The sequence below is a fragment of the Accipiter gentilis genome, chromosome 4 (genome assembly GCF_929443795.1).
Source record: "Accipiter gentilis chromosome 4, bAccGen1.1, whole genome shotgun sequence".
Lineage (NCBI taxonomy): Eukaryota > Metazoa > Chordata > Aves > Accipitriformes > Accipitridae > Astur > Astur gentilis.
In genome coordinates, this window is record NC_064883.1 from 8236211 (window position 1) to 8263315 (window position 27105).

Here is a 27105-nt window from a genome sequence, read left to right on the forward strand (position 1 = left end):
AACTCCTGGTTTGTGTGCAGTCATGCTTTTGCAGATGATTTGTTACTTTTGACACACTGTGCTATATGATAAACTTAGGATCAGCAGCAGTGTCAGGGGGTTTCCCAGATATGAGGTGGCATATGAGAAATTTCAGCTGAGTCCGATGCTTACTCAGCTGCTGTAGCTAAGTGGTATGACTCTTACTGGTAAATAGTAACACATGCATTGCGATAAGGTCTTGCGCAGGAATGGCAAGTTTAAGGCTTTCCAGCCAACTGGTTTTTGCAAAACCTGCTTATTTCATATAAATGGAGCTGAAATCATAAAGAACTCTCAGGTTCCTTCCTTTCCTTCTCCCCCCCCAAATAATCATCCTCTTAACCTGAGACTTGCAGTGATTAGCTACAGATTCTTCTTGAAAGAAATAGTCCTTTCAAGGGGAAGAGAATCTCATTAAGCCTTTGCTGTGAGCTGCAGCTCTTGATCAACACACGAAAGACAAGCTTGACAGTCATCAGGTGAGTTAAGAACTGCAAAAATATTGCCTGTCTCTGTTTAACAGTCATCAGTTGAAAGAGTTCATCTCAGTCTGAGAATACAGAGGCTTTTGTGTACAATGTGGCACATAAAAAATTAAAGACACCAAGGATGTGAGAAGTCCTAAAGATGCCATGCATTTCCAAATGAATTGATAAAAGGCCTTAAATCTGAAAGAGAATGAAGTATGAGGTTTACAAATAAATAGATGGAATTTTGAGAAAGTTAGAGATAAGCTAAGACATGGTTACTGGTGAAATATATATAAACAGCAGTCCACTACTGTAGTTCCTCGGTTGCTAAGCCCTCTATTGGTGTTCTTTTATTTGAACAATTGTTTCCTGAATTTCTTAATAACAACTGATACAAGAATTAACAAATAGTGCCAAATTGCATGGGTTAATACACTAGCAATTATTGTACAGATTATTAGTAAGCAAAAAAAATTAGCATCTACTTTTATCTCAAATCACAAAACAAAGGAACAAAAAGAGAGTGACAGAATAAATGGTCTTTTGTTAAGTTATTGTCTCATAAAGTTTGGAACTGTGTCAGAATTGCTTTTTTGTTTTGTTTTGTTTTTGTTGTTTATTTACTTAGGAATGCTCAGCTCAGATGCAGCATCTGTCTTTCTCTGCAGTCCTTCTTCTACCCGATTTTTCCAGCTGGGTTGAATGCGTTGATGAAGCCTTTCAAATGATCAAATAGATAAAATTGTACATATTCTGTGGGATTATTTTCATTGTTCTTCACCACATGTTCGCTGAATATATGAACAAATTTTTTGTTTTTTCAAGCTGCACTCTTGTACTACTTGTAGGCTTTGTTGTTTGTTTAGTTTTTTTATTATTGTATATTTTGGGGAAAAATTGGTTTGCTCATCAACAGATACTTCCAGGGAACCCTTGCAGAACCATTGGTGAAAACTCAGACTATTTTATCAGTGATATTTCATTATTAGCCAGTAGTAGGTCTGACCCTTCTTGACCTAAAAGGACTTAGAAATGATTCTCTGTTTTGCAGAATACACTTAGGAATGGAGAGAAGTGAAAGCGTCTTGAACGTGGGCTGCCATATGATTACAAGTTAGAGCCATGTGAGGCTGCTTGTGACCTCTCTTTGGGTTGCATTATTAGGAACAGTAAGAAAACAGTATTAGCCAAGGCATAGAGGCACAGTGCTTTGCATGCTTTCACATGTTTGCTTCTGAGGTATTACCTATGCTAGCAGTGGCTGACAAGAGTAATAGTGAACAGTTCTGTTGTTGTACTCTGGCTGTGAACATGCATCGTCATAGACCAGTGTGCAGCCTATAAAGTTTTTTTTCTATTGTTTGTAAAGGGAACTGAGAAATTGACCTGCTTATTTGCTTCTGTATTTTATTATTTAATCAGTAAGAATGTGCATTTATGAAACTAATTTTTTTATGTCACTAACCCGAAAGGGATCCTATCCAGGGGGTAAGGAAAGCCTTAGATCTTAAGATTGTCTGCATAATGCTTTTTAATTACCACCTTCATACCATGAAAGAATTCTGTCCCTGTTGGACAGGGCATCTCTTACATCCTTATTGCATATACTTACTACTTCGGGATTAGATTATAATACCTTCATTAACTCATTCTTTGGCAGCTTTGAAGGTAAGGTGTCTCTGCTTCTTCTGCCTTTTCATTTCCACTAAATGTTTTAGATGCAGCACTTTCTCTGATGGAACTACACTGAGAAATAAAGGTAAAATGATGCCTTCTCATAAACATACGGAGAAATGCTCTGCTACTCTTTGCAAACAAAATAGCAACAACAACCATTTTATTGCAAAATAAAAAAAAATTGTTATAATTTAGCTTTGATCGTTCCATTCTAATGATGCATGAATTTGTGGCCATTTTCCCATGACCCATATTAAACAATAGATTTGCATGCTATCAGTATTACTGTGTGGGAATTCTTCACTTGAAAACAGAAACTGGCCACATTTTTCTGAAACGAGGGAGTAGGAGTTCAAATTCTGGAGAGTGACAGGAAAATTTGCTCTAAGCAAAAAAAGCAGGGTTTTTTTGCCAAGAAAAACTTTTTTCTTTAGTAAATCCATCACCCATGCGCTAGCAGACTTGCTTAAAAAAACAAAACAGTACTTTGGGGAAGTGCTTTGTTAACTTTTAACAGCCTTTTCCACTACTCTTTGGCTTTCTATCAAGTGTTCTTGCCAAGTTGAAGTGATGTGGTGTATTTGGCAGTGACATACTTCTTTTAGGTGCCAGTGGTGAACTATTGCTTGCTAGTAGTTTTCAATATTCTGTGAAAGCCTTATTGCTGTTAAATATGCCGTTAGAGGTGTTACAGAAGGCAATATCCCATAATACCTTTTGCAGGATTTTCTTTTCAGGTCCTTATTTTTGAATGATTTTTTTTTTTTCAGAAGGTTTGAAGGTGGTAGTGCACTGCGTTTTTCTGTTTTGTTTCTAAACCGGTTTCCTAGGGAAACGAGTTAAAAAAGGCTCACAGTCTGCCTGTCTCATTCCTCCAAATAATTCTAACTGCACAATTTCAAACCAATTTTCTAGAAACTTTTAAAGACAATTGGGCTGCTCCTAATTTTGTGGAAGCTGGCAGTTGGGTAGAGGACAGAGACCTGTATTGATCAGGGAAAAAGGTGAGGAGAACCAAGCCATGCACACTCTCGGTGACAGCTCGCTGGCCAGCAAACCAGTGTATCAGTCCAACATAGCCACAGAATCACTGTTTCTCATCCATTTGAGGATTCCAAGGGGTGGGAAGAAAAGAGAAGGGAAATTCGAGGCTAGGAGCAGTGAGGTTGGAGAACAAAAGCCTCATCGGTGGGAATTACTCTTCATTAGCTATGCTAATGGAAAAAAACTTGAGTAGGAATTTGTATAATAGCACTATATATAGTGATACAGGTAGCAAAAAGTCAGCTAACAGTGTTTTATCTAGTACTGAGTCTAATCAGATCTTTAACCACCTTTGTGTACCAATAGAGTCGGCAAATCCAATAATGTGTTGATTGCAAAGTAGGTCCTCTTTGGTATAGCTGTAACTCTCCGTTACCTCATTTTTGAAGGACGTAATTGCCTAATTTGTTGCAAAGTAGCTGATCCGTTTGGTGGTTCTAGCTTTATATCTTCCAGAATCAGTTTATGTGGTCATTCTAAAAATCATAGGTGGGGTAATACATGGCTCTTCCACACGCCATATTAAAGCATTGGGGAAATTGCTTGATAGGGATTACTGCCACGCTGTATTTTCATACATTCCCACACAAATCTTCACACATTAAGCGTGTCATCGGAGAGAGGGTTTCCTGTGATAATTTTAAACAGTGAGGATTTGGATCACAAGATCTTCCTCTTCAGGCCTGTTTTGCTGCTAATATCAGAAAAGCTTTAGTTACAACTGGGTTGCTCCCTTCGATGCTATGGAGTAGCTGAGATCTCCCACGTACAGCTCAACGGTGGCACTGAGAGCAAAATGTGTGAGGGTGATATGAGGTCTGCTGTGACAGTAAAACTTAAATCCTGTTTGTGTACAGACACAGACTCTTCACATGAAATGCACATACCCTAACAGAAGTATTCTTACAATTTGCAGTGGTGGGAATATGTTGCCATTATCAATGCAGTTGAACAAAAAGTAGAAGTGTGGGGGAGGAGAGCTGAGAGGAATGGTAAATACTTCCAAGTATGTTCTGCATTTCGTTTTTCATTGTAGTTCTCCAGGCAGGCCTAAGGATTGGAAGTGAAGACAGATCTCATTTCCTTTTTGTTCCTTTTTAAAATTTGGAGTTTTTCTGGAAAGTTCTATGGAGTTAGGTGGTTCGGTTTTGTTTCTGTTTGTAATCTAAGAGCTGTTTTGTTTCTGGGTCTTGTATAGGTGCCCATGGAAGTGTTTGTCTCAGGATTACTACAGGGTAATGTGTTTAAAAAAAAAGCAAATGCATTATATCTCCCTTTCCTCTGAATTTAATTTACCTGCCCCTGAATATCTCCTCTTTATATTGAATTTCATCATGTAGCATTCTCTTACCCAACTTCCTTTTTCCAAACATAATCAAACCTGGGGCCAAAATCTAATTGAGAATATACCTTGAAGTAACACTGCTTGCCTATTTATACAATGCATGTTATATTTTTGGCTGCTTTAATATTTATTTAGCTTTGCCAGTAAAGCTGAAAACAATTTAACAGACATTTAGGAAAAATTACAGGGTTTCCCAAATAGGGGAATTTGATTTAAAGGAGCACCAAAAGAACACTGAAAAATTACACTTTTATCTTCCAAATGAAAAACATGCATAATTTGAAAATGTCTTCTCTTTATCAAAAAAATAAAATATTTCAAGCCAGGAAAAAGATAAAAAGATGAAAGTCACTATGGTACTTTACTTATTCTAATTTAAAATATTAAGTGTTTAGTATAGACCACTGCCTTTTGAAGAAAGGGAATGTTATTGGTTGATGCAGTCAGGAAATGAGAACATCTGAAATAGGGTAATATATGGACTTTAGTGACAGGATTGGAAAAAAATCCATTTCTAGCTTTTAAAAAAATCAAACAAACTTGGCACACATTATCATCCTAAATAAGATTTTACAAGAAACACTGATAACACCTATTACAACAGAAGGGGAAAATGCATGTGAAACACTGGAGATTGAAGGTGAAAAGAAACAGAAACCAGCAGGTAACATTTGAGTACAGCCTTCAAGCATTTATAAAGCTATCTGTCCTTTTCTGTATATATAATACAAAATGTTATGTATAAAATATATACAGGCATGACCTGCCAAGAGGATTTTGGTTTCCCTGGAGACTATCAGTTCTCTGTTGCACAGGTTGGCTTGGGGAGTAAGAGCCATCTTGATAAATCCAAACCTTTCTTCCTGAGGTTATTGGATATGTCAGTGAATTTAGATCTTTGTGTTGAAGGCTGAATTTATAAAATGCAAACTTTTAAACATTCTCTCTAATTTCCAGTTATTTCTCCTGGTGTGATAGGCACTTTTGATATGCACTTACAGCAATTATCTGGTGAATTGGGGAAAAAAAACACCTTTATTGTAATACTTCAATGGCAGTTTTATCTTCTTGTTTGTCTGAGTCGCGCCAAGTCTTTGATTTTAATCGCAGTTTTCAGTGTATCCTGAAAAACGTACATGAGATCATGGTGCCTGTATTCAGGCACAGTTACTACTGTTGACTTCTTTCTCCTCCCTTTTCCTTAAAAGTTTGGAAATCCTCTTGACATTTTTCAGTTTGGAAACTAGGCTTCTATCAGATTTATACTTATTAACTATCTTGTGAATATAGAAAAAAAATTCCTAATATAATGCATGCAGCCTACTTTGTTCATCTGTTCTTGATTAAGAATAAAAACAGTAATCTCAAGGTTGTTCTCAGTTGGTTTGGATAGAAATATGTAGATTGCTATTTCTGCTTTTTAACTCCTTGAAGAGTCAGCACATGCAGCTTTTTATTGACAAGAGGATATAGTGATTTGGAAAACTTAGAAATGCTACCAATTCCATTTCAGAGGTGATTTTTCTCATCTAGCAAAGTATACCATAAAATGAATAAATTTGCATAATTTGGAACTTTTTAAAGGAGCCTGCACAGGTATACTGGAGGACTTTGGCAAATCAGAAAGAGACCTGGCAGGATGGTTCTTCATTTAGCAGTGAAAGTTCAGCTTGCAGAAACTATCTGCTTGGAGTGGCACTGGTTTGTTTGTGTATCCTAATTGTTGTGAGTGCGTGCCTTCTGTCACTGCAGTTATGCCTTCCAACAAGAAATCACAATTCCAGTAATACAGGTAATTAAAAAGTTTCAACAGGAATGGAAATTCACAGAACCACTGAAAGTATGCTGCTTGTTTAACCACTTTGATCACATAAAACATTAATGCATTACTTTTTTTTAACCCTCTGAATGTTATCCAAATGAAAAACTTTGTTGTGTTTGACATGTTCCTACAAAATATTTTAATGTAGGTGAGACTGCATCTTCTGGTGGTAAACTTTCTAGTTAAATTTTTTGACTGGCCCTAATGCAAAGGCAATGTTTTGCTCTACTAGAAATTAGTCTGCTGTAGATTTGATTTCTTCAAATTAAATTAAAGTTGCTGGAAAGAAATTAATATTAAATTAAGAATGTGCTTACTTCGGTATTCTACAAAATGTTCAGAACTGTTATAAACAATCATAAACATGCCTGGGAAGTGCCCTGTGTGAAAGCATGGGAAATTTTGTGGACTTGGGCCAGATTTATGCGTTTGTTCACACATGTGCTCAGTGATACACTTTCTTCCCACATTATTGTCTCCATTTGTTGTTGCTATTTAGTTTCCTGCCAGCAGGCATGCAATTACAACCACCTTGGTGGGATGTGTGAGGCACAACAGAGCAAGCTAATGCCATTTTCCATGAGGTGGTCACTAAAGGCAGGAGGTAAATAGCCAGTTCTATTATAATGCCCTGCAGGATGTCAGTAGATGGTGTTGGGGTAATGACTGTATTACCATATAACCATAATTTTTCTTGAACCTTGTTTTCATCTTACATGCTTGTTGCTAGATCTGTTAAGGACTGTAGACACTAATGCTTGGCCACTATTCATATTCTTTCAGGTGGTCTTCTACATGCTCTGCAGAGTGCAGGAGGGAGATCTGGGTGCTTTAGAAAGACAGCAGCAAAAAATTCATGCTGGGGAGGGAGCTGTGTGGAAGTAGCAAGTAGGAGTGACAAAGTGTGTAGCATGCCTGAATGTTTGCTCCTTTCTAGCTCACGGGCACAACCCTGCGCAGGGGCGATTGCCTGCCTTTGAGCCAGCAGTGGGGAGAGGAAAAGCTGTGCGGTGGTTGCCCTTGCGGCCCTTCTGTCAGCCATCTCGCTCTTCTGAGGAAGGCTCCATAAGCCCTGAGCTCCCCTGGGGAGGAGATGTGAGGACATCATCCTTTCTGTGAGTCACCTGGAGCAGCTGTAGCTTTGCAGAAGGGCCTGCAAAGTTTGTGGTGCTTGGAAGGAGGAGGCCCGAGGAGGAGCACGAGTAGCTCACCGGCTCTGGGTGCCTCAAATGGGAATGGCTCAGAGGAACAACCATTGTCTGGGGAATGGCCTCATCCTGCACTTTGGAAAAGAAAACAGTTACAGTTGTATTTCTTGAAGGGTCTGAGCCTGCTGATGTGTGTTAAGCCTGATCAAATGACATAGTGGGATTGAGTGCACCCTCAGCAAGTTTGCAGACAACACCAAGCTGAGTGGTGCGGTTGACATGCCTGAGGGATGGATTACCATCCAGAAGGACCTGGACAAGATCAAGAAGTGGGCCTATGTGAACGTCATGAGGTTCAATGAGGCCAAGTGTGAGGTCCTGCACCTGGGTCAGGGCAACCCCCCGTATCAATACAGGCTGGGGGGATGAAGGGATTGAGAGCAGCCCTGTGGAGAAGGACTTGGGGGTACTGGTGGATGAAAAGCTGGACATGAGCCAGCAGTGTGCACTCAGGAGCCCAGAAGGCCAACCATATCTTGGGCTGCATCAAAAGCAGCGTGGCCAGCGGGTCGAGGGAGGTGGTCCTGCCCCTCTACTCCGCTCTGCTGAGACCCCACCTGCAGTACTGCGTCCAGCTCTGGAGCCTTCAGCACAGGAAAGACATGGACCTGTTGGAGCGGGTCCAGAGGAGGGCCACAAAAATGATGAGAGGGATGGAATACTTCTCCTATGAGGACAGGCTGAGAGAGCTGGGGTTGTTCAGCCTGGAGAAAAGAGGGCTCCAGGGAGACCTTATTGCGGCCTTTCAGCACTTAAAGGGGACTTATAAGAAAGACAGGGACAAACTTTTTAGCAGGGCCTGTGGCAATAGGACAAGGGGTAATGGTTTTAAACTAAAAGAGGGCAGATTTAGACTAGATGTAAGGAAAAATTTTTTTGTAATGAGGGTGGTGAAACAGTGGAACAGGTTGCCCAGAGAAGTGGTGGATGCCCCATCCCTGGAAATGTTCAAGGTCAGGTTGGACGGGGCTCTGAGCGACCTGATCTAGTTGAAGATGTCCTTGCTTACTGCAGAGGGGTTGGACTAGATGACCTTTAAAAGGTCCCTTCCAACCCAAATTATTCTATGAAATAGTGTTGTGTTTGCAGCTACCAGGGAACTGAGTTGCTGCATTGCTTAATAGTGTGGGTCTGTTGGTTTGCCAGTCTTCCTTTTTTTTGTTTCAGACCCCATTATACACCACATTTTGGGCATGTATTGGTGCAAAGTACTTTCTTCTGTACCCAGTATGGACAGAGAGTGTGTATGATCTATGCACACACCAATTTGATCTTTGATTGGTTCAATGCAAAAGGCTTTGAACATTACTTTGAAAATGCAGGTGAATGTGAAAACTCTAAAAGGAAACGGAAACTAGTTAAAAGGAGTCCAATATTTTTGTGGAACATTTTTATGTGTAATGTGAACTGCCATTAAGGCCTCCATCAGTCTTTAACAGCTGTGACTGGAATAAGAGCATAAAAGCTTAATCAGAAAACCGTGTTAAAATGCAGACTGAAAAATACCAACATTTAATTTGTTTTGTTGGAGTAAGCAAACACCTAACACAGGATGATAGAAATTGAGAGTAGAAATTCAGAGTAGAACTTGCTTGTCCTTTTAAATAAACTATTAAGGATAAGCGCCAAGAAACTAAGACCTAAATTTGACCCTGAATTTGACCATTTCAGTAAAGAGAAATTAAATAAATGCCATTTTGGGATTTAACATTTTATTTTTCCTGGAGCATAGCTATCATTCAAGTAGAAAGAAATTAAAAAACAATAAAGTTTGGTTTAGCTTTGTGATAAACATAACTAGCAGGAAGTAAAAAGTGCTGCTTATCAAATAGAATAGAGCTAAAAGCATCTGATTCTGTTGAGTATATATATTATATAAAGATGTAGTGTAGTTGATTGTCATTATTAAGCACGGGCTAATAGGTGAGTCCATTCTTTATTTTATAAAGCATAACATACCTTTCTTATTTGAAAGTGTTGGATTATAGCATCTCAAAGGTACTCAAATCTATTGTTTTAATATAGAATAATTAGCCTACTTGTAGACAGTTGCTGTAACTGTCTTTTCTCTTAATATTTGATCAGGATACGTCTGCCTCTTTAGCATGGACCATAGCGCAGTTGTCAGAGGTCATATGAGATGCTTTGTTTTCAAGCTGATCAGTGGCTCCTTGATCTCTGTGGTAGCAGTCCTGGATGATCCATCGGGCAGGAAAGAGGAGCTCCTTGACACAGACGGATGAATCAGTTCTCCTGAGTACCTGTGTCCCCAACCATATTTCCTACCCTGCTGTCATTCCCTCGGGATCCCTGTAGCAGACTGCACCACCTTCATCTGTTTCCCGTAAATTGTTTTTTGGAGCTGCAGAGGTGACTCCTTTCAAATATACAGGACTCAAACTGTAGATTTTTATGACAACTCAATCATTTTATTGATTTTTCTGTGGCAAGATGGGAACAGTGTGGGTGTTTGGCCAGGTGTTTCCATTAGTAGCAAAGAATACACAAGGCCCTAGACCCAGGAAAGTCACCTTATGGGTATCAGTTGTGTAACGCAAACTTTCTTTTCTTTTTGAAGGATCTCTAAGCTGTAGTTTTCTGTATGTATCTGAGCATTACTGGAAGTGTTTTCCGCTTCAATTATCAGTTAGGCAACAAACTAACTTGCCTGGTAATCAGTTCCAGAAGCAGCCAGCGCCTCTATTTCCACTTTCAGCCTTTGCAAAATTGAAAAACACAGCATCTGTCACTTACAAGTTTCATACACACTCGTCTAGATGTAGACAGAATAAACAAAGGAATCTTTTGAGGTCAAGTTGTGAAGTGCAACAATAAATAAGGAAACATGGAGTAGAATATACAACTTGGAGCTAACTGCATTTCAAGAGCAACATGGAGGCTGCTAAAAGAATTCAGCTTTATCTTTTGGCAAAATAGAGGCCTACAATAAACACTGGAATTACACAAGATTTTATTTGTTTTTTCATTTGCTCTTTTATCTTAGACAAATCCCTATTGTACACAATTTTGGTTTTCCTTTTTCTTTTGAAAGTGGCATGATTAGAATTCTCTTTAACAACTAAACCAAAAAGTTTTAATGGATTTTATTCTGTAAGGTTTTCTGAAAAGTTTATCATTTTTCTAAGGTAAAGTAAGGAAAGACTAGATCAACAGCTGGTTTCATAAATTAGGTGTTTTCAGGTAGGTTGAACCTCCAGGTATGCACCTTAGAGGAATTAGCTGAAGAAATAATTGAAATCTTATTTAAATTTGAAGACTGTTGAAGGATGCATGTGACTCTCCAGGAAAAAGTGATGTCCTTTTTCAAACTACTTTTAAAGCGAACTGTATGATTGTTAGCCTAACTTAATGCCCAGAAAGATAGTGGAACAAATAACTTATAAAATATCCAGAGGATAATGAGTAGCAGGGATTTCTAGGGAGGAATCTGCATCACACAAACCAGTCTGTCTGTGGGAGGGTAATAAGAATGCACAGCACAGGTCTGTAAACCCAGGAAACTCGTGGAGACCTTGTGGGCATCAGCTGTGTAACAGGAACTGTTTTTTCTTTTTGAAGGATCTCTAGTCCAAGGAGAAATTAGCAGTAGTTCATCATCAGACTGAAAAGATGTATTTAACCATAAGGCTTAAAATGCTTCTGTCCAGAGTCTGTTAAAATTCACCATTTTCATTAAGTATTCCAGCAATAGACTGCTGAGTATGTTTATTGAGGTTTACAGATCTGAAAAGTGCTGTTTGCGCTATGGAGGTCAGAATCCAGAATAGCTCTTGAAAACTTAAAGAAAAACATTCTAGAATTCACTAAGGGCAGGGTCATTTGGCCACTGTTCGTTGTGGGGAAAAGAATTTCCTTTTTTGTTCCCCAAATGATCTAAACTGACTGTTGTGTTTTAACCTCAGCCAGCAACTAAGCACCATGCAGCTGCTCACTCACTGCCCCCCCCTCCCCGTGGGATGGGGGAGAGAACTGGAAAAAAAAAAAGTAAAACTCGTGGGTTGAGATAAGAACAGTTCAATAGAACAGAAAAGAAGAAACTAATAATGATAATAGTAACAATAATAAAATGACAATAGTAAACATAAAAGGATTGGAATATACAAATGATGCACAGTGCAATTGCTCACCACCTGCAGACCAACGCCCAGCTAGTCCTCAAGCAGCAATTCCCCCCAGCCCCACTCCCCCAGTTTATATACTGGGCATGATGTCACATGGTATGGAATACCCCTTTGGCCGGTTTGGGTCAGCTGTCCTGGCTGTGTCCCCTCCCAACTTCTTGAGCCCCTTCAGCTTTCTCACTGGCTGGGCATCAGCAGCTGAAAAATCCTTGACTTAGTCTAAACAGTACTCAGCAACAGCTGAAAACATCAGTGTTATCAACATTCTTCTCATACTGAACTCAAAACAGCACTGTACCAGCTACTAGGAAGACAATTAACTCTATCCCAGCTGAAACCAGGACAGTGACATGGGATGCATTATAAGCATGAAAGAGCTTTTCCATTCTGCAAAGCAGTGATGAGGCTTGCGCTGGATCACTGTGGTGAGTCTTAGGTACTATACTTGAAGAAAGATGTGGAGCAATTGAAGATAATCAGGAAAGAACCATCAAAAATTATTTAGAAATCTAGAAAACACAAGGGAACAGGAAACACTGAAAGAACTAAGTTCATACAGTCTAAAGACGGTAAGATAAAGGCGTGACAGGTATTAGGAATTGTAAAATGCTGATGCAGGAAAGAAATATTCTAGTGAGGAAGTAGCAATCTTGAATTTCAGATAGGGAAATTTAGACCAGGTGCTAGGAAAAGGTTTTGGAAGCTAAGAATAGAGAAGTACTGATACATGACTTAGGGGTCTTGTGGAATCTCCAATAGCAAAGGTTTTTAAAAATAGATGAGAAATACTGTGAGAAATAGCTAAACTAGAACTGATCTTGCCTCTAGGTAATAGGGTAGACTAGCTGGATGATCCCTCCCAGCTCTGTTTTCTATTACCTTTCTTTTTTAGCCATCAAGTGTACATCCCAAGGCCCCAGTTACATGTGTTTTCACACTTTCCCCTCATGGTTAGCTTTTAGGAGGAAAGAATTACTTTCCCATGTTAATGACTAGACTTTCTACTAGTTTTACCAAGGCATCCTTGGAAGGATCCATATACTAGGTACATATGTAAGGCAAGCATCAGTATTCATAGATGATTGTTAAAAACTGGAGCACCATTGCCAGAATTAACATTACTGAATAGTGTTTAGTCATTCCATTGTATTCAAGTAAACCCCTCATTTAGAAAGGTATTTTGGTTTTCATATTCTTTTCATTAATTAAATTATTTGCAGCGTAGTCTAAAATTTTTTGAGTCTCTGAGCCACAAGAGGGAAAAAGTAATTCTAAAATCTGGGTTTCCCTATTTTGATCCCATCAGGTCCAGTAAGTAACAGTCGGTTTTATTATTTATTATGCATTATTCATTGTGCCATCTCTTTTTATGACTCTGAAGTGATTTGTATGCTGTTGTAGAAGGTAGAGCCTTATTGTCTGTCAATGTACACGTTCCTTGGATTTCTCATTTTATTTGCAAAAATAATAAAAATTCTGCATCTTACAGTTCTTGGTAAAGAAGTTCCATTATCCTCTTCTGGAACATGGTCTTATATGAAGAAAAAGCATACCAAGCACAGCTATTCTATTATTATTATTTAAATTATTCCTCTGTATTATTGGTTTTGAATATTTATTAGGTTTTTGATAACCTCTTTCATTATTCATAAAGGGTAGCCACACAGTTTGATGAAAAAAGCAGTGCAATGAAACCTTATTTTGCATAGCTGGTGTCTTTCATACAAACTGTTCTCCAGTGCTTTTTTTTAAAGAAGGACCACAAGGTGCTGTGAACCTCTGCCGTGTTTCTTACAACATCCCATCCCTATTGGTTTTAGTGGAAGGGGAAACCATCTAGCACTTCACCACCCTCTACACTCTGGCATGGTTAAGGATGAAATAATAAATATCCCCCAAGAGAGATGGAAATGAAGAGGCAAAGGTCAGGAAAGAAAGATGTCTTTTCACATAAGATATGAAAAATGTATGAAAAATTACTGACAGAGAGAAAGAGAATGGAATGTTGTTTTAGGTGATTTATGGGATTTTCTTTTGAAGCCCACAAGACTCCGAGGAAATAAGGACGGTTGCTGTACTGACTGCAGTATCTGTGTGTATGTTGAGTGTCTGACAGGAGTCAGCATCAAATGCTTCACAGGAAAGCATAAAACCCCACAGTAAGCAGATTGGGGAAGGATTATTTTTACGTACTAGGTCTCATCCTCTTCTCTAATATGTATATTAGGTTTGCTTAAACCATGACATGTAAGGTTTAGTATCTATTCTAAAAGGTTTCTCATCACTACAGGTATGCATTGCTCTTCTTAGCGTTCTTGTTATCAGTATACCTACAAAGTACTCTTTAGACATATTGGTAGATATTTTGTCTCAACAGCATTTTGCATCAGTGATCTCTTAGTCTGATAATCCAGCTTTTGTGTAGATGGATGCTTCTGTTTATTGCTTTTGAATTTGACATGTTCTACCTTCATTGACTATCCCCTTTCTCTTGTTTTATATTTTTGACTCATGTCTCTCTCTCCTCAACTTGCATTACTCTGACAACTACTAAAACTTAGAATATCTTTTGACCAACTGCCTTGTTTTTATTAAATCCTCCACTTCATCTCTGCCAGACTATGTAGTGAATTTGGCATTTTAATGTGTCTAACTTCTTGTTTAATTGCACCAGTCTCTTATGTGATACAAGTCCTTCACCTAGACAGCCTGCTTAAAAGGTGAAATACAAAATGGGCTTCAGGAAAGGTCACTTTTTGTGTTAATACTGTAGATCAGTGTGAAGCTTGCTTGACTCTGAAGAGACTGGATTTAAAAAAACATGATAGTCTGGTGGAGGATTATTGACCAATTTCTTTTTGTTTCCAGCTGAGTTGCCAGGATCATCTGCAATCAAGCTCTCCTCCTTGCGTGATCTTCCAGCTCAGCTGCAAGAATTGTACCAGCAGGGCTTCGTCTTGGCTGCTGTCCACCCTTTCGTGCAACCAACTGATGAAAAAGAGAAAACTCCCCAGGAACAAATCTTCAGGGCTGTGCTTATCAAGAAAACAGAAAGGTAAAGCACTTCCAGTGAACTGGGATAAAAATAGACAATGTGATTTCCTGCTGAGTTTTGACCTACATTAGGAAATTATAGCAGAGTTTACTGTGCAAGACTTGATTTTTTTTTTTTTTTTTTTTTTTCTGGTGGGCTTGAATAGGCTTAACATGTTCTTCATGTTTACAATTCATCTGCAGTTTGGCAGACAACTTGGAGAATAACAAGTTGAAATATGCTCTGTATTTTGGGATGTGTTGTCATGAGAGGCAAACAAACAAGCCCTATGCCTGACAATTTGTGAGGATGGTCCTGTTGGTACCCTTTAAGAATTTATTAGATTAAATTAAGACAGAAGAAATGTTTCCTCAGAAAAGGCATACTTTGTGTTTAGACTATTACAGTTAATGCAATTCATTTGAGAACTGCAGTACTAATGCATACTTCTTAAATTTATGTGTAGACTTTAGGCCCTTCTTTCCTCTAAACAATACAAGTTCTTTTAATTTTTCAGTCAGTGCAAACTCCTTAAATAAAAAGATGACTCTCCTGCTTTGTTCAGTCTCTTAAAACATATTAAGAATATTTTAAATAATCAAAGTCTGAAGATGAATAAACAAACAAGAATGCTGTTCTTTTATGTTTTAATCTGATTTTAAAAAAATCAATAGAATGTGCTGCTAAATAGCCCAGAAGAAAATTAAAATATGAATATTTTTAAACCTATATTTATGATTTTTAGGTAATGATTTAAAACATAATATAATGTTATCTGACCACCCACAACTCTGCAGCTACCTATGTTTGTTGCAGCCATTCCATACAGTTTTCCTACGTTAGTTGCATTCCCCAGTCCACCCCTTCTTATAGTGACCTACTTTGAAGGCTGGGGGATAATTAAACCTCCATTTGCCAATCCTAGTCCTTCTCTTCACGCTGATGCTTGAAGGAAAGGAGGTAACTGTTTTAGACACCTCTTTAAAACTAAAGTAAAACCACCTGGTAATCAATCGGTAGCAATTACGGACAGGGTTGAAGTTCAGTCTGTGACCTAAGGAAAAAGTTTTGCATTTCATTAGCAAATCTATGTAGGCATTAGATGTTGCAGGCAGTTTTAGCTTCTAAAATAACTCTCAATTTATCTTGACTTGATTTTAGCTTTATTAATACAGAACTTCATGCTGGCTTGCCTGATACTATTGTTTAAAGAGTTTCCGTACTTATGGTGAAAACATAAAATGTTTGGCTGAACAGTGGACTTTTAGTAATATTGGGCTGAGCTTGCCTGGTTTTGGGGCCTTGCTTTCGCTGCCTACAAAATACCCTGCTGCAAATAATGAAAGTATTTACAGGCATGAGTTTGCAATGTTAAGTAAGTGCTTAAGCACTTCTGTGGGTTTGGGGTCCAAGGGTTCAGCATCTTCCAGGACTAAGCTGTGAAGACACATCACGGAAAAACAGCATCCTTCATAGCAGAGCAATATGATCTTCAATCCAGAGCGCTCAGTGTGTCGCTGCTGTCTCGTAACATATCTAGTAGTTTACATCTGTGCAGAATGATTGTGAAAGAGGACAAAATCTTAATTGCCTACTCACTCACTTGGGTGCCAGTGTTTCACACGCTTTAGACAGCTGTAAATGACTGTACAAAATTGAAGACAGTAGAGAGCCTTGAACCAATTACATTTCCTCTTACGTTCACACTCCATTTCTTTGCATTCCCTTATCTGTCATTTCTGACTGCCTAGGGAGGCGGAAGAGACTTGGTGCAGTGGGAAAAACCAGGCAAGTACCAGAAAGGGAAATGACATCAGTTTGGTGTTTCATGTAGTTTAAATGTTCCCGAGTTTGGCTGAGAGTATGCGAGAAGCTGCTTCCATAGTGTGTGGGGGCAATGAATGTTTGCATTGCCAAGTGCAATGAAGAGAGGTGGGTGTTGCACAGATTTCAGATGATTATGGCCTGCATAGAGACCAGCTGTATTTGAACCATGAGTTTATCCCATTCCACCAACAGCTGGGGCAAAAAAATACATGACAGTAGGGGAAAAAAAGGTGTCGTGGTTTAACCCCAGCCAGCAACTAAGCATCATGCAGCCACTCGCTCACTCCCCCACCGCCCAGTGGGATGGGGGAGAAAATTGGGAAAAGAAGCAAAACTCGTGGTTTGGGATAAGAACAGCTTAATAGAACAGAAAAGAAGAAACTAATAATGATAATGATAGCACTAATAAAATGACAACAGCAATAATAAAAGGATTGGAATGTACAAATGATGCGCAGGACAATTGCTCACCACCCGCCGACCAACACACAGCTAGTCCCTGAGCAGCGATTCCCCGCCTCCACTTCGCAGTTCCTATACTAGATGGGACGTCCCATGGTATGGAATACACCGTTGGCCAGTTTGGGTCAGCTGCCCTGGCTGTGTGCTGTGCCAACTTCTTGTGCCCCTCCAGCTTTCTCGCTGGCTGGGCATGAGAAGTTGAAAAATCCTTGACTTTAGTCTAAACACTACTTAGCAACAACTGAAAACATCAGAGTTATCAACATTCTTCACATACTGAACTCAAAACATAGCACTGTACCTGCTACTAGGAAGACAGTTAACTCTATCCCAGCTGAAACCAGGACAGTATCCACCCCTTATTCTATACCATTGACGTCATGCTCAGTTCCCATACCTTTAGTTACATCCTGGTCAATCATCGTCACCTTTTCATTTTTTTAATTAATCATTCTCATTATGCTGCTGATAAAGAATAAATGATACTTTTTTCACTGAGGACTGTCAGGTCTCTGGCATCTGTAGGCTGTCTCTGTATAAAGCAGTTGAACTCTTGGGTAGAAGTTAAGGTCTGCTTAGGATATTTGTTGATCAGATGAGTGTTTATTTCTGTCATAAGATTTTAGGAGTATAAGTAGTCCAGCTACAGTTGTAGGATCACTAGTAACATCATTTATGCTCCAAGTACAAAGTGGTCTCCTGCTGTTTTCTGTAACGGTGGTGCCAGGCATTCATGGGGAGCCAAGGAGTCATAAAAAGCTTTGTACCTTTGTGTGGGGCCCACCCTTGGGCTTCCTGGGCACTTTCTGCAAAACACCTGAGTCTGTAGCTCCTTTCTTACTGCAGATGTTTCACCACGGATGGTTTCAATGTTGTATGCTTCATCTGACAGTTATCTGGCAGATACCAGGTGCAGTTTTTCACCTTGCTATTTTTGTTGCTTGAATGGAACAGAAATGAAATTGTTGTATTAGTGCCTTTTTGGTAATGTCAATTCTGTGTATACAGAGACAGAACTGAACACCTGAATTAGTCTTTAATCAGTGTTGCACTTTTATATTTCAGTTTTATGTTTTAAAACAAATGTGTTGACTCACATTTTGAGGGCTTAGTTTTGTAGCACTGCCAGTCCAAAGGTAGGAAGAGGCTATACTAGCTGCACCAGATGATGTATGTCAGGAACTACATGCTGCTGCTATTGGTGAGATTTGCAGTGCCTTAATTTGTTCAAGAATAAAATGGAAAAGGCAGTGCTTAGACATGATATGCATTAAAACTTATGGAAAAAGTACCTATTGGTGTTATTCCTCCTATTTTGCCGTTGTCCTGGAGTTTTAAAATACTCAGTGTGAATTTGCAATGTCATTGTACATTTAAGGTGACTTTTAAGGTCACTATGATAGTTTTGTGTTTAACCTGTACTGGTATCTCTGTGGCTTCGTTATCTTAGCTATCTAATCATTTCTGGTAAATAAGGAAGTAGGAGTCATTGCTGCTCCAGGACATTTGAGGAAATGCATTCCTAACATATATGGAAGCTGTAAATGTTGAAAAGCAAAGTTTGTCCCTTTAAAATGTTAGGGAGAACATGAAAGTAAAGGACTAATTTATTTTTTAAAAATCAACAATACAGTTGTTTGCACGGCAAAAAATGTCATGTGCAATTAAAGTAAATTAAGTAAATATGGCAGTGTTTAATTCTTTAGAGGCACTGGGCATGAAGGTAGTCTACCAAGTAGCTGAAGGACTCTGCCATTGCTCTCATTAAACTTAATATAATAAATTTAAATATTTCTGTGGCACCTAATTGCATTGTGCACGCTAACAAGTTGAGTGGCAGTGGTTTGGAAGTTGAATAGAATAGAGTTGGCTAAGGAATAGTAACTTCAATACACCTGTGAATACTTTCTCTCTCGTTCTCCCTCTAAATTTCAATGGACTTAATTAAAAAGCAATTGACTGTTTTACTGTCTGTGCTGAGTTCTGAGATACTTGGGTTTCTTGGAGAAGGCATCTTGTAAAAAAATACACAAAGAAAAATCTTCAAGCCCAGGTTTTTACAGAGTTTTTTGCTGAATGTAGGGAAGGCTCCAGGTGTGAAGTCTAGCCCCTGGCCTGCTGGTTCGCATTGATTCACGCTTGAGAAAAGTTGATTCACACTGATTTACACTTGAAGACAAGAATCTCAGGAAAAGGGATATATGGTGGTACCCTGAAAAGTGCGAATGTGTGACAGCATATCTCTCCTGGCGAAAGGGACAGGGGAGGGTCCATGCATTTGTGAGGTTCTGTCTAACTGAAATAAGGAGAGTAGCATGTATGTTGCTTACATTCCCTCAAGGAACAGACTGTTAGTTCCTAGTGTGTGTAATAACCTTTCCCTCTTCACCTATTTATTTCCATACTCTCAAGTTTTTAATATAACAATCTCTGTTTAGGTGGTTTGTGCATGTTACTATATTTTGGATAGCTTGTGGTTGTTGCAGATAACCTGTTCCCTGCAAAGAAATCACAGTCAGACCCTGAACAAAATTGTAACAAACCCATAGCACAAAGCTGCTTTAATTTATTCTGAGCTCCCTGTAATGTCACACCCTATCTGGTATCTTAAAGTTTCAAAATTCAATATCAATTAAAATGTTTTAATTTCCCTTTCTAAATACTGTGCACGAGAAATCAAGCTCCATTCTCTTCCGTTAGGAAAGATACATGGTCTGGGCTCATAAACTGTCTGCTTACAACAGTTTTGACGTGTTTGAAGATGCTCTATTTCACCACAGTAGAGTGAAGCAGGGGATGTAAATTGAATTCCAGAGAGGTCTTTCTCTCCATTTTTCCATCTATGTCTTAGGACATACCCTTCTACAGGTTTTGCCTCCAATCAATAAAGCAATCAGCAGGGAAACATTGCTGTGCAGAAGTAGACTAAGTAGTATAATTTAAGAATAATTTTTTTTAGATTAGACTTCTATGTTTACCTCAAACAATTTTGCAGCTGTTTTCCCTTTCTGTAAAATAATGAGGTGTCAGGTGTTCCAGTGATTCACTTGATGAGACAATTTTGATTCTATTTCTATGATTTCCCTATACCCATTAATACTGATTAAATGCAAACTTTCATCACTTGACCAAAAATAATTCTATTTATCTGCAAAGGAATTTGACAGACTGAGTTCAAAAGTTTAATAGTAAACCAGGAGTTTTACAGTTTCTTTTTTTTTTTTTTGCTGGTATGCAACATTAATTCCAAGTGATTCAATTAATGGTATATTCTGAGATCAAGCTAAATTTTTGTGTCCTCTGTGTCATTTTGTATTGGGTTTGGGGAGGGGGGATTGGTAGTGGGGGAGAGGCTGCAGGGGTGGCTCCCCTGAGAAGCTGCTGGAAGCTTCCCCGGCTCCAAGTCAGACCCGCCTCTGGCCAAGGCCGAGCCCACCAGCGACGGTGGTAGTGCCTCTGGGAAAACATATTTAAGAAGGGAAAACCTGCATTGGAGAGGGGAGTGGGATGTGAGAGGAACACCTCTGCAGATAGCCAGGTCAGTGAGGAAGGAGGGGAGGAGGAGTGGGGGAGGAGGGGATGCCCCTGCAGCCCGTGGTGAGACGGCAGGCTGTCCCCCCCCAGCCCGTGGAGGTGAGCGGGGGGGCAGATGCCCACCTGCACACCTTGTCTCTGCCGCTCCTTCCTCCTCAGGGGGAGGACTCCTCACTCTTCCCCTGCTCCAGCGTGGGGTCCTTCCCATGGGAGACAGTCCTCCACGAACTTCTCCTACGTGAGTCCTTCCCACGGGCTGCAGTTCTTCACAAACTGCTCCAGCGTGGGTCCCTTCCATGGGCTGCAGTCCTTCAGGAACAGACTGCTCCAGCGCAGGCTTTCACATGGAGTCACGGCCATCCTGGGGGGCATCCAGCTGCTTCAGCGTGGAATCCTTCTGGAAGCGTTGTGCTTTGTGAAGTCTTGGTTTGGTCCTCTGGCATTTAGATTTGCACATTTGCCTTCCGAAGGCAAAGGAAGATGATTCTAAAAACATATAGACAATTAATCAAATTTCTGATTCTTAGCTGTTTGAGACACCTTCTAGCCCTAAAAAGCTTTTCTTCTTCTCAAGCTTTTTTGATAGGCACATGAAACAGGGAATTCTTTTTCTGACTTTGTGTAGAATTCAGTGGATAGAGCCTTGAGCCATGACTACTGCCTCTGACTGGAAAGCCTGTCTTTGAGTTTCTGTGGATGTTTCTTCATTTTCCATGTGAAAATTTTTCATGCCACATTTGACCTTCAGCCGCACATCACTATATAAAACACGCACAGTGGTCTGGAGCTTTCATGAAGCACGCACTCTGCTACATCAGCTGCATCCCCTGCTCTGATGTCATTTGCAAACTTGACAATAGCACACCTTGTCCACTCCTCCATGTCATTGATGAAGATGTTAAACATGACAGATCCCAGGCTGCAGACCCCTGGGTGGGGACTCAACTAGTCACTGGCCTCCAGACAGGGTGTCACCGTTAACCATGGAACTGGTTTTTACTCATCTAGTTTTCCAGACTGGAGTACCTTCACTTGCATACAAGAATAGTGTGGGAGTTGGTGCCAAACCTCTCGCTAAAATTTGCATCAATGACAGCCACTGCCCTCTTTCCACTTGTCCACAAATCCACTCATTTAAACATCAGAGGCAATTAGGTTAGTCAACTATGATTTACCCTTGCTACATCCATGGTGACTATTCCCAAGCCTCTACTCCTTCATAGGCCCTGAAATGTGCTACAAACGATCTCTACAGAAATACAGGGACTCCAGTTGAAGGTGTTTCACAATGATACAGTCTGACAAAAAGTATCAGTGATCTCTTCTAGTGCTTCTGTGCTTGCTTGAATTGGTGAAGGTAGATAATTTTGCATTGGTACAATATATTTTTAATTTAAATGTAAATGTGCGCGCGTGTGTGTGTGTATCAGTTTGGTTTTCATGTAGGTTTTAGACCTGAAGATGGCAAATGTCTGACTTTGTCTTCATGAGCATTAGGATCAGACACGTTTTGCGCACAAATGCAATCTGTGTTGTTGCTCTCGGCAGTCTGATTTCAGCTGGCTGAAAAAATAATATTTATTCCACACCCAAGAGTCAACAGATATCTTCCTTTAGCTCAAGGGACAATGGCTTGAGTTTTTAAAGCTTGTTATTTGTTTCAGGTTCAAAGAAATACATATTTCCTCACAACAACTTTTAACATTGACCCAAAATAAATGTTCTTTCATCTGTGTTCTCAAAATTATAAACACTGCGTGTTAAAGATGCCTGTGTATCCATACATGCCTGAACTTTTCTCAAGAAACTCTATATGCTGTCATTAAAACAAGTTTATAAATTTTACTAACAAGTAATATATATTCCAGTGATAAGGTTTCCTGTATAAGAAAACTCTTAGTAAAGAAAATGTTTAGATAATAAAGTTAAAACAGTGTCATGTGGGTTAGAGTTGAAGTTGTTATGATACAATATACCTGCTTTTATTTTTATAAAAAAGTGGTGTGTTTGTTGGGTGGGCATTATAAAACCTATGGGTTTTTAATTGGTGCCTTCTTGGTTTTCAGATACTCTAGTTTTGCTAGAATTTTAACCTGGAATTGTACAGATACCAACCCCTCATATTAATCACCTTGATGTGGCTTTATTTTTTTGTAATGTAGATCAATTTGTTATAAATGTACAGTTATATTTTGAACTGTAGAGCTATTCCTATGTACTGGAAAATCTCAAAACTGCACTTACATTCCTAGCATCATCTTAATCAAATATTTTTAGAGTGTCTGCACAGCTTACAAGAATGCTTTCAGCTTTCTGAATTCATGGGCATGGAGAACTTCAGGAAGATTAGGACCAAATGTTGGTTCCCTCATTTCATTCTTGTATCTGAAAAGGATTGGAAATTCAGTTTGTAACAGACACCAAGTTGTCAGCTTTAATAGTTACTGTGTAAGTTAGTGGTACTCTACAGCTGGTAATGGTTTATCTACCATGAAATGGCACTTAACTGCAAACAGCTGTACAGGAAATGACAGCCTACTGAAACAACCATCGTAAAATATTTTTGGCCAGTGAACTTCCAATTATAAGTAAAAATCTTATTTATTCTATATATTTTCTTTTTCTTTAGTGGCACTAGAGGTCCTATTTAGGATTTAATACACCACTCTTTTTAAGACTGTGGTCCTCAGCCTTTTCTGTATCAGTAACACTTGAGGGTACCCTCTACTCCCAGCCCCGACGTGCCTGCAAATGCCTTCCCTCTGCGCAGAGCCAGGTAGACTGAAATTCCCTCTCAGCTATTTGCCACCTCCTGGTTAAGGTTGTCCATGGTGGTCACTGAGAGTACCTACAGTGACAGAAAATTCCTTCTTCAGGAAAATCGGTAAAGATAAACAATGAGATATATGCCAAAGGCAGGAAAACAAATGAAAGCCCAGGGTGTATGAAATATTGAAATTTTCTGCCAGTCACCATGATTAATCAGTGGTTACCCTCTCCTGGGGTGTCGGGCAGGACACTGCCCTTCCCCACTGCAGGCGAAGTGGTAGCATTGTTCACACTGTCCCTTCTATTCCCTCTCAGGTATCACAAAATGTGTTATAGTGAGTACAGGGTGTTGCAATGAGTTGGAGTGTACCAACTTTTCTGGTTCATCTCCAAGAAGGGTACAGCCTTACTGTATCCAAGTGTGCTTCTTTCAGGGCTGGGCCATTCTTAATTAACCCAGGGATTTTTTTATTAGAGGAACAAAGGTAATAAAAAACCCTTGAATGGTTGAAGACAGTGAAGGGAAGAAGATTCAGTTTTCCAACCTAGGAGGAAGAGGAAGAAATTGCTGACTGTACATCAGAAGAAAAGGAAGATCTTTCAAACTGTTGGGGCTCACACATTTTTTTTTGACTAAACTGATCTCAGCATTTCTCTTTCTCTTTTGCTTTCTATTGAGAAATATTTTACGAATGGACTCCCAGTAACTTCCTTTGCTATAAAACTGGGAAGAGACTCCAGAGTATTGTGTTATTTCTCAAATGATTGACGGCAGTCCTTCTTCAGAGGAGAACAGGGGGATGAAGTGCAGGGATAAGACTGAAGTTAGGAGACTTGAGCTCTGCTTTTGACTTTTGCTTTGACTTCTGTCATCTCGATAGACGGGTGTATTTTGGGAGTCCTAATTCATAGTCTCTAATGGAAGTGGTTCTAAAAGTAGTCCCATTAAATGAATAAAACTGAAAATATAATAATTTCTGTTCAGTATAGAATTTACCTGTACCTGTATTTAGCTACTTCTCTATACTAATAATACTCAAAGAGTTTAATGAGAGACTTTAATGATATTTATGAAATACTTTGTGATTCATCTATGAAATGCATTATTTATTGTATAGAGGCTGGAAATAATTTCTTGCCCACCTGGATTTGCTCCGAAAATTATTTTTGTGGTCTGTGAAATCCACAGCTGTTTATTATTTTTATGTGAAAAGCTACGGCTTTTGTTTTGTTTGTTTGTTTTTGACAAAATAATTGGGTCTTAAATGTTTCCTAAAAAGGTGAAAGCTACCAGTATAGACAACGGTTTGCCTGTAACATATATGGACATATTTTACTTGAAGGCATAGGAAAATACTTTTTGGTAATATAGAGTACTTCTGTTAGAAGATTTTAAGTAAAGGTTTTATGGCCTTTAGCAGGATCTGTTTGGCCTTTAGCAGGATCTGTTACACGTGTTCTGTAAAATAATGTTCCTAACAGAGTGCAATGGTATTTGATGCAATTTCTTTCATGAGCCCTAGTGCAGAGGTAGCCCCCAGACTTTTAGAGCAAGAATTCACTGTCTCCTGTTTGCTTAAATATTTACAAGAAGCAAGTGTATTTCAAAGTAAGTGCTTGTTAAAGGAGGAAAAATAAACGGATCATTTTAAGCAGTTGCAGTAAGAATCACTATATTTTTATGGAAATAACCTGTATCTCCGATAACTTGTACTCCTTTCAAAGAAGTTGCGAGTAGGTCCTCCAAAAACTGCACAAAATCAGAGTCCAGGGAGCTGTTGAGGGTGAGGAGAGGGATTAGAAGAGAGTGATTCAAGGGCAAACTTCCCTCTTCCTTATACCTGTGTGTAAAGCTTATCAATACAGGTTGAAAAGAATTTGTTTTTACAGGTAGTCAGTGGGTTTAAACATGAAAATACAGTCTTTCTCATTCTTTCAGAGCAATTAGAATAGTAAGTTTTTATGTTTGTCACAGCAAGTATTTACAGCAGCACTGCAGTTTGCATGGGGATCTGATCACTGTATAATGAACAGACCTTGGTGAAAGAGGGGGCACAGAAATAGCATGGCACATACTTAATTTCTGGGATTTGATATCTTAACTTTGAACTTGAGCTGTATTATTTCAAAGTCTGTGGGCTGGGAGTATGGCTTCATCAGCCAGGCTGGAAGGGGGCTGTGATGAGTGCGGTGGGTTGTCCCGGCGAGGGAACTGGTGGAGACGTTTGCTCCTCACATTTGTAGAGACTTAGCGTTGTCCCCCAAAAATGAGGGGACATGTAACGCCTGTTTCAGAGGAGTAGTGGTGGAACATTTTTAGTTCCCCAATAATGATTTCTGTAAATCCTTTAAAGATGTTTGGACAGTTGCCATGGACACCCATGTTAAAACTTTTGTCCAGAATCAGAACAGAATGGGACCACAAGTTAGGAGAAGAACCTAGAAAGAAGGAGAAAAGCAAAAAGGGAAAGGACTTCAGTGTTGCCAAACAGTTCACAATTCTGGAACTGCCTGTCCCATGTATAAGTGAGATAAGAGAAATGAAATGAAAGTATAGCCTGTGTGAAAGTGGGGGGATTAAATACAAAATGTTGTCATGTGATACTTCAGAAAATCTCTGCAGTATTGCCTAGGAAACACACTGCCAGTTTGCAGTCAGCAGCCTACGCATCTCATGGCTCTGAGCAACAGTTAGCATCTCGGGAAAGCCCCTGGGACCATCTGTAGCTGAAGCGTGTTTTACGTGTCACACAATCTCAGTCCCCAGAACAGGGCTTTTACACAGACTTGCTTTGGCAACCATGGCAAGCCTGCAAAGCCCTTGTTTTGTTTTTTCGCTGCTTCCTCAGCACTCTCGGTTCAAACTTCTGCACCTTTCTTCCTGTCCTGTAGGTCAAGCGACTGCAGACCAGGGTTAGTTCTTCAAACTAGATCTTTTGATTCACCTTATGGGTTGTTAAGATAACTACTTTGTTACTAATCCCAAGAATTATAGGCTAGCTTTTATTTTTGTACATTCCTCCATGTGTTCTCCTAAAGAACTGATAAAACAAATGATTCTCTAGATTCCCTCTGTTGATCAGGTATAATAGTTTCCTTTCATGGGACTCTGGAGGAGACAAAAACTGCCTGAATCAGTAGCACTGCTTTGCAGTGCACGCCTACAGGCTGTTTCTCAAGATCATTCAGGACGACTTCCAAACTTTCCCTTGGCATATTTTGACCAATATCATGTTTCCACAGCACTGATTTATTCAGTAATGTATATGGCAGATGCCATATGCTTTGAATTATTTCAGGAGTTAGTGTCTTCTGAACAAGCAGGGATTTCCCACATACCTTTACATTTCTCAACAGCAATGCATAAGGTAAGACTGAAGGATAGACTACTTTGATTAGCCCCTGATTTTTAAATGTTGGCTTAGAATGGTGGTAGATAAGAGAAGGGATTCCTTTAACTACTGTCCGTGAAACACATCCTACATCAGGCTGCCCTGTGGGGCCCAGAGCATCTGTCGGCCCATTTCATTGGCACCTGCTTTCTGCGTATTCTGAGTTACATCACCTGTGGCGTTGGCCATAGATGCCAGGCTGGCAAAGTGTGTTTCTTGGACAGATAAAGAAATTTGGAAGTCCCTGAGGCATTCCACCATCCACAGTCATCGGTGTGATTTCCTTCCATAGCAAGTAGGTGAGATGCTGTAGCTGCTGCTTGTCAGAACTGTGTCAAGCGCAGTGGAGTGAATGTAT

At 39.5% G+C, this 27105-nt stretch overlaps 1 protein-coding gene across 2 annotated transcripts in view; it reads left to right on the forward strand.

The window, feature by feature from the left end:
- The window catches only part of RFTN1 (raftlin, lipid raft linker 1), a 97407-nt gene that overhangs the window by 23644 nt on the left and 46658 nt on the right, over positions 1-27105 (forward strand). For both annotated transcript variants that reach the window (XM_049797956.1, XM_049797957.1), the window contains exon 3: positions 14598-14784. In XM_049797956.1, coding sequence (XP_049653913.1) covers positions 14598-14784 — 187 coding nt within the window. The remainder of the gene's footprint in view (positions 1-14597; positions 14785-27105) is intronic.